The sequence below is a fragment of the Gavialis gangeticus genome, unplaced genomic scaffold (assembly GCF_001723915.1).
Source record: "Gavialis gangeticus isolate Ggan-Ray unplaced genomic scaffold, GavGan_comp1, whole genome shotgun sequence".
NCBI classification, from domain to species: Eukaryota; Metazoa; Chordata; order Crocodylia; family Gavialidae; genus Gavialis; species Gavialis gangeticus.
In genome coordinates this window covers 41,724,637-41,733,374 of record NW_017729022.1, presented here as the reverse complement: position 1 = coordinate 41,733,374, position 8,738 = coordinate 41,724,637, and the positions used below count along the sequence as shown (strand labels likewise).

At 42.1% G+C, this 8,738-nt stretch overlaps 1 protein-coding gene and 1 non-coding gene across 2 annotated transcripts in view; one reads left to right on the top strand and one right to left on the bottom strand.

Annotated features, from left to right (window-relative positions):
* The window catches only part of LRRIQ1 (leucine rich repeats and IQ motif containing 1), a 220,636-nt gene that overhangs the window by 205,548 nt on the left and 6,350 nt on the right, over positions 1-8,738 (bottom strand). Inside the window, exons 3-5 of the mRNA XM_019514814.1 lie at positions 5,800-5,911; positions 3,616-3,710; positions 483-600 (exon numbers count right to left, since the gene is read on the bottom strand). Of these exons, the coding sequence (XP_019370359.1) occupies positions 483-600; positions 3,616-3,710; positions 5,800-5,911 (325 nt within the window). The remainder of the gene's footprint in view (positions 1-482; positions 601-3,615; positions 3,711-5,799; positions 5,912-8,738) is intronic.
* TRNAP-CGG lies at positions 5,205-5,276 on the top strand. The gene has a single exon. It is a non-coding gene; the product is annotated as a tRNA-Pro (tRNA).

Below are 8,738 nucleotides of genomic sequence, written 5' to 3'. Positions count from 1 at the left end.
TAGATGCTTGAAATGCCTGCCCATGTGAGAACCTCAGGGTCTGGGACCTTGTCTTGCCACCTTGTCCTCATCAGTTTCCTCAGACACCCCATGTGAAAGTGGTTCAGCCTCATAGCATGACATCTGTACACTATCCAGATTTCACACGCATACATCAGGACAGGCAACACAATGGCTTTGTAGACCTTGTTTTGTTCGTAGACTAATGCCTCTGCACTCCTACATATTTGTATATAGTCTGCTAAAAGCTACACTTGCTTTGGCAATTCTGGCATTGGTTTCATCACTGATGTGAACTGCATGTGACACTGTACTGCAGAGATAGGTGATCTTGTCACTGCCTGGAGAGTTTGGCCATTCATTGGGAATGGTTCAGATGATTCACTCTTATTCACCATATACCAGAGCAGAAGAATTCTTTCTAAAAAACTAGGACTGTATTAAACAACAGCGCAACTAAATAAACAATCAAGTTTGTTTACCTGTAAAAGAATGTTCATCAGTGATCATACTGCAAGGAACATCTTCACTGGTGGGCTGAACATGAATGTTTGGATTTGCACTAGCCTGTAATTCCTCGTTCTCTATTTCACACAATACCTAATAAATCCAAACATAGTCATGGTAGAAAAAAGTGAAGCTATTAAAATGTGTAAGCAGAACACTTCAAATTGTAGCTTTTTGAGGTAGAGGCTATCTTTTTGTGTATCAGCTAGCACTCCTACACTTACAGAATACCACCAGTCTTATTGTTGGTCAATTCTGGCAACATTAGCACAAGCTCCATACTCCATTCTGAGCAATCAGGGTTTGGAAAATGCAGGCTACAGAGGAATCCTGTTTATTTCTTCAAAACATGCAAACACAAAATCCAACCAAAATCCCATCTGTCCTGGTGTTTAATGCTCCCTCTCACTTTCTCCTGACAAAGGCAAGTGCACCTGTTCAAGCTAGTGGCAATCAGAGGCACAACAACCTTTTTTAAGTGCCTAGGGTAGGAAGTGGGGGAATGCTGACCACTGGAGAGTGAGAGAGCAGGCAGGAGAAAGAAGGAAAGGATTTTTACCTACTAGGGCTCTCTGCTCTCTTCCCTTGAATGACAGTGTCAGCACTGGCTGCTGCTGCTGTAACAGCATAAGCTTGTGCTGCTGCTGAGGCAGAAAATGGCACAGGTTCCTCATAGGTGGCCCCTGGTACCCCATTCACCCTCAGACCCTGAGAGCAGGGCTGTGTCGCCCATAACAAAGCCTCCAGAGGGGGAAATCATTCCATTCCCCCATGCCCACTAACTCCCCAGATGTACTACAGGTTGTATGATTGCACAGGACTTCTAGGGCCAAGTAGGAGCTTCAGAGGGCTGCCCTTGCCATGACAGACTCCTGTAGAGAGGGGGTCCCCTCACAGTAGGCACCTGGGGCTGGTGTCCCACTTGCCCCCTCTGGTTATCCTACTGGTGGCAATCGATAGGTTAAAAATGAGACGTCCTGAACAGAAGACACACATTGTAGCAGCAGATAAAGAAAAATAATATGGAAAAAAGATAGTATCTTTCTGTTTCAGGAGTGTCCTCAGCAGAAAGAAGAAAGGAAGAAAGTTTCATCCTTATATTCAATAAAATGTATGTACTTTAATTGATTTGTGCCACACAAACTTCCCCCTCTCCCCATTTTTCCAGTCAAACGTCAGCATCTCAGAAAGCCCAAAAACATTATGACTTTAGGAACTACTCCACATAAAGAAAATAACATTCTTATTTCATATACATAAGGGGGACAGGCAATGACTGCAACTGTGGCTCTGATCCAGGGTTGGGGCCACAGCTGCAGCTGCACTGTAGTCACAGTTGTAATTGCAGCAGCTGCCTGCTACCCTGTTCTTGGAATCACTTTGTATTTGATTCCAAGAGAAGGGGCCTTTTTCCCCCATGTTAAATGAGTGAACTTCATCTTCAGATCAAGTAAATATGGTAAGTGTTCTGTCACAAACAGGAATGCCAAAACAAAGTGATCTTAAGGATTAGAAATCATGTTACTATACAATACTCAGTAGTAAAAAAGGATGATTGCAAATAGATAATATATAAAATAGAAGTGTTTTTAAATGCAGATTATGGTTTTCCAAGCCATGGAAAAAAATTAGGCACCCAAATCCCACTGAATTTCAATTCAGGCCTTCAACTCCCAGTGTCTCCTTTAAAAAATTGCAGATATAATTCTTTTAACATGTTTCATGAGATAACAGAACCTTTTTAGCAAGTGAATATATTACTGAATTCCAATCATAATAACTAAAAGGAATCTGCAGAAGGATAAGATTAAAGATGAATGCTATAAAAATATTACAATAGGGTTGGTATTGTAGCTGCAACTTCCAGGAAATACATAAGATGCAAGGATTTTTCGGTAATACATTTTACAAGACCATTTGTATAGTTGGGTGAGAAGTTAGACAGATTTTTGGGCTCAGGGTGCCTTTATTCAGGATCAGAAAGAAGCAGGTACAATCAAACTGTGTGTCTTTTGCTTCAAAGCTACTTCTAATAACTTCTCTTTGCTCCTATTTTACAGCAGGATCACCCAACTCCTTTTAAGTAAATGCATTTATTTACAAATGGAGTTAACAGAAAAAACAATGGGCATTTATATATATACCTTTTTGTCCCACAATGTGCTGGAGATCTGCTGCTTTGGAGCAAACTCGATTAATTAAGTCTGCTCTGCATGCAAGCTGATGTGAATTGCACCACACGCAGTTGTATAAGGGGTGAAATGTGCATCAGTACACAGAAAATGGCGGCAGTGTGCCTCTGAACTAAAGCACCTCTGAAGTGTTTTAGCTCAAAAGTGCGCTGCTGGCATTTTCTCAGCACTGATGTGCATTTTGCCGCTTATACAACTGCAAGCGTTGCAGCGCCAGGCACTTTTTAAAGTGCCTGGCGCTGCTGCACTTGCACATGTAAAAATGTCCAGTGGTTTCTGTTCATTTAGCTTAGGTTGTACCTGCTTCTTTCCTAGACATGAAGAATGGCACTGTGCACCCAAAATCTCATCTAATATCTCTCCCAACAAAGAATTAAAGATACCACCAAAAGCCCTTGTCTATCACATAAAAATATCATACTATTATTGAAATGACATTCTGCCTCCAGACTAAACATCAATTCCACCATTTATTCCAAATTTTAGAACTTCATAATCTACATACTAAATCCCACTTGGTGCATCTATACATGCATGAATTTGCTTGTCCTAATGTGCATTAAATTTAGTACCTCCAGTGTGAGGTACTAAATAAATGCACATTAGCCTGCCCTAATGCACAGTACCAAAAGTGCACATTTTTAAAGTGATGCTTAATGGGCAATAGAATAGGCTACTGCGCATTAAAAAGCACATGTAGATATGCCCACTGAATTACAACCAGGTACTAAATCTTGTAAAAACAAAACATACACATACTTAACTTTATGCAGCACAGGTAATGATGACAATTCATACCATGTAAAATTATACATGTATGTAAATCTTTGCAGGACTGAGGCCCTTATAAGCAACTGGTGATCTACATTACGGTGAGATTTCCTTCACTGTAAACATTGTTTCAATTAGAGATTACCTTTATTTTTAATGCTTCTGGATCTTCATTATACTCAGAAGCCAACTCGGCCCAGTAATCTGCAGCAGAATTAGAAACTGCTCCATAGAGATCACCTGAAGAGGAAAAAAATATACCATTCAGAACAGCTGGAGAAGATTACTTCTGAGTACACTAATTCTTCTGAATGTTAGTTTTCCATTCTCACGCCTTAAATACCTAAGAATTTCTTTCTTTCTTTTTTTTAAAAGAAAGAAAAGATTATTTACCTCAGTGAAGACCTTTTTTTTTTTTAGAAGTAGTGCAAGCACTCAGTAATGGAACTGTTAAAGCTAAAAAAGGTGGTTCCATACAATTCAAATAAATAAATATTGAAGTACAATAAATCTATGCCAACACTCCACAATGAACATATATCTTAACACTGAAAATATGTTATATTTTAGTATGATAACTTGTATAGAATCAAATCTATGAGAAACTGAAGCTTTTCTAAACAACAGCACAAATAAGTAAATGTTTATATAAACTATATTTAAAATTCTCTTTACTCAATGGGCAGAAAAAAACCTGTCCTTAGTACCCAGATGAATAAATAATATCTAGCTTTATTCACCAAGACAGCATTAATGGGTATAAAAAACATGAGAACTCTAAAGACGACAAAGATGAAATCATGAGTCTCAACCATCTAGGGTTATTTAAGGACAAAGGCCATAGATACACAAACAATTTAAAAGGAGATACTGTGCATCTGTAACTCTGAAGAATCTGCCTGTGTGTACGCTCTTTTTTCATGGTAAATAAAGCTGAAGACTGTCCCCTCCTACCATCCATTAGTTTACAGTAAGTTTTTATATGATCACACCTTTCAGGTGTTGTATGTTCCAAACTTGTCAGTTTGAAGTAGCTCAGGAACTTCTACACAAGGACTGCAGTCATTTTTGTACTTAAAGATTTTATCTTCCACATGCTTAATCCTAAAAAATGTATGTCTCAAGATGGCCAAGAACTTTCTTTCATGGAAAGAGCATGACAGACGCAAAGGCCCTTGGATCTACTGTATATCTCACTGGGCACAGCCACATATGAAATTAGGGTGCCAGAGTTTGCACCAGTTTATTGCTCCCAGGCACAGCATTTACAAGTGCACCCAAGACTCAGCACACTGAACGAGAGTGGTGCAGCCCTGGCTGGCAAGGGACCCATGGGGTCAGCCTTCCAGCCCAGAGTTTTTCCACCCTAGCTCAACATGATGCGAGGGGGCTGACTGGGGCACAAGAGTGCTACAGTGCAGGGCTAGCCAGCAGGCAGCCCTGCACTGTACCCTTGTGACCTAGCCAGCCCCAATCAGTGTCTGCATGTGGATTGCGGCACACTAAATAACTCCATGGTAGGACAGTACTTGTGTCAGGCAGTACCATCCTACACCAGAGTTAATTACTTTACTCTGACCTAATAATGATGCACATGTAGATGGTGACACTTTATTGTGCAGCTAATTAGTCAACTCCACAGTAAAGCATGCATATAGATGACTCCACTGACTTCAACAAGACTGAACATGTGCAAAAGCACACCCTAGATTAGGGACTACCACTATGTAGTAAGGCTTGTTGGTCTAGGGGTATGATTCTCGCTTCGGGTGTGAGAGGTCCCGGGTTCAAATCCCGGACAAGCCCTTTTCACATTACAGTTAGGGCTGCCAGGCTCCCAAGGAGGTGGTGTTCTCTCCTACCTTGAGGGTCTTCAAGAAGAGGCTGGACAGATATTTGGCTGGGGTGTAATAACCCTGCACTTGTTCCTGCCTGGGGCAGTGGGTTGGACCTGATGATCTGTTTAGGTCCCTTCCGACCCCAAGCACTATGAAACTATAGCCTGCAAGCCAAGTCTGGTTCACAGAGCCTTTGGATCAGGCCCAAAACATGAGGCTTCAGCGGCAAGGGGCTGTCAGCCACTAGGAAGACAAGCAGCAGCAGCAATGTCCTAGTGATTGCCCACCTGCCTCCAACCCAGGGTTTGTCATTCCAGCCTGCTGTCAGAAAAGGCTGCCTACCCCTGCCACTGCTTTTTTTCACTGTGTAATCAGGTCCTATGAGATTACAAGTGGTATACATGTATGTTGAAAACAAACAAAGAAACAAAAAACATAATTGGGTTTAATAGCCTGGCACCGCATGTATACAATTCCAAGTCACTGCTTACTTGTAGCTTCTTCATCTTCCAAGTCTTGAAATATACGCTTTTCAGAATTTTGACTTCTGCTCTTTATAACATTTAAACAGTAGAGAACTGATTCTGGTAATTCACCTGAAACCTAAAATACAAACAATTTGAAGCAAGCTACATATTCATCTGTCTGTCCGCACTATACATTCTTAACATTCAGGAATTAAAATTCAAATGTTCTTCCCCTCCACATATTAAAATGCAGATTTTAACAGCTGGTCCTACCAACAGATAAGGAATGGATTTTTTAGTTTTTGTTCATTTTTTCCCACAACCTGCTTTGGCCTATAGTATTTTTTCAGTTAGCACTTGACAGGCATATAGACTTCATAGACAGCCAATGACTATGGCTGTCCAGTAGCATCTTTTAAAGTAACATTTTATTTTTGATCCATGCTGAATGAAAGAAGTTAGGAAAAGTTACTAAATATTGAGGTAGTAAATATGAGACTTGTGGCATTTCTGTTACAGAGACACTGAATTCTCTGAAAGACAAAGACATTTTAGATTCACTAGAATACAATATAAAGAAAGTTTCTACTATTTGTGGTTTAATTTGCATTAGGTTGGCATTGTAACTTTTGCCCATTCAAACATCTGCAGTGCTAACTGCTTTGAAAACGTAAGCACTTACATGCATACTGCATAAGCACATTCATCAACACAATGCAAGTCCCAATTTGTTGCCTATTGTTTACATTTTAACAAACACTAGTTATCTGTATGTTGGTTACCTGCATAAACTAGTATCTTTCAGTCCCTTATCTAATTTTAAAGGCATATTCTTGTGAACTGAAGAATAACTGTAATTATCTAATTCTAGCAAACTGTGTTTCATTTAACCCAACCAGAAACAATGAAGATGAGGCAATTTCAAAGTGTTACTATCAGAAGCCTTGAAAATGACAAGCCTTGAAAATGGCCAATTTCAGAGCTGCTAATAGGACAGTACTCATAGTCATAGTTGGTAGGGTCAGAAGGGACCTGAGCAAATCATCAAGTTTGACCCCCCGCCATGCAGGAAAGAGTAATGGGGTCAAACAACCTCGGCAAGGTGTTCATCCAGCCTCCTTTTAAAGACCCCCAGGGTAGGAGCCAGCACCACTTCACTTGGAAGTTGGTTCCAGATCCTAGCCGCCCTGACAGTGAAGTAGCGCCTCCTGATATCTAGCCTGAATCTACCCTCTGCCAGCTTGTGACCATTATTTCTCGTCACTCTTGGAAGTGCTTGGGGGAACAGGGACTCCCCCAGTGCCTGCTGGTCTCCCCCTGACTAGTTTGTAAACCACCACCTAGATCCCCCCTCAACCTTCTCTTGTGGAAGCTGAACAGGTTCAGGTCCCTTAGCCTCTCCTTGTAGGGCCTACCCTGCTGACCCCTGATCATGCGAGTGACCCTCCTCTGGACCCTCTCCATGTTGTCCACATCCCTCCTGAAGTGCGGCACCGAGAACTGGACGCAGTACTCCAACTGCAGCCTGACCAGTGCCGCATAGAGGGGGAGGATCACCTCCTTGGACCTCCTCAAGATGCATCTGTTAATGCATGAAAGGTGCAGTTGGCCTTCCTGACTGTGTTGGCCCATGTTCATTTTGGCATCAATGATGACTCCAAGATCCTTTTCTGCCTCTACACTGATGAGAAGGGAGATCCCCAGCCTGTAGGTACGCTGCTGGTTCTTCCTCCCCAGGTGCAGTACCCTGCACTTGTTGGTGTTGAAACCCATCCTGTTCTCATCCGCCCACCCCTGTAGCCTGTCCAGGTCTGATTGCAGCCTATTCCTCCCTTCTGGCGTGCCCACTTCTCCCCACATCTTAGTGTCATCTGCAAATTTGAACAGTACTGACAGATTCCTAAACAATGCTGCTTAAATTGTAAAATGCATACAATTATCAGTGTTGTAGTATTACTAGTCCTGAAATCCACTAGTTTTGCTCATTTAAAAGCACCCCCAACTATTAGAAAAGCCTTGGAAAGGAGGGGAGCGAGTCAGTTTTAGGACTGTTACCATCACTAGAGTTGGACTGTATGAGCGTCCAGATGAGCGCAGCTGTGCATGCCGCACATTCCGGTGTTCTCCATGCTGCAAAGGCACACTGCTTAAGCATGCGCTATGCTGTGTTTTTTTTCCAATGGTTTTTTTTAATATCCAGCAGTCAAAAAAAAACCACGGAAGAAAAAACCAGGATAAGCTAAAAAGTGGAGTCGAGCTGCCCAGAGCTGCGCTCCGATGCCACCCAGGCTCCTCACGGCAGAATCACCCTGCCTGCAGCCCCAGGAGGCCCCCAGGACCCTAAGTAAAGCTGCTGGGTCCAGTCCAGTGCTGGCCTCAGCCTCCCCTACTCCACCCACGGCCACCTGCCACGCAGCAAAATGCACATAGTACGGGCATTACCCAGGGACAAGTAGTGGCAGTGCAAGGTGCTCCGCCGCTACTTCTCCCTGGGGAATCAAATGTCCACGCACATCTGAACACGCCCTATGAATTCAGGAGAATATCCTCAACCCCTTCTAACTGCATCTCTTTCTCTTAAAACGTATGGTTTTGCTTAAGCACATTCCTTTTAAAATGATTGCCTGCACAGCTCAGAGTAGTTATTTCTTTAAAATAAACTTTTTTTCATGGGTTCTCCATCACTTCAGTTTATGTTTTCATGGAGCTAAGTTAATAGGAGTAGGATACATTTTAAGGAAGTTTTTCTCCAGGGTATAAATGTTAGGAAATACCTCATTCATCAACCAGACTTTCCAGTGTTTGTTCTGCGCTCCCAAGCATTCCATGAAAAGGGCTCAGCAAAACACAAGTTTGCCAGGCATAAGTTATGGTACTTTTAGCCACCCTATTTCCATTCTATACTTACTTTCTCACCAACACTAGAGGCTTCTGATGATAAATCAGCGTCAGAATCATCTGCT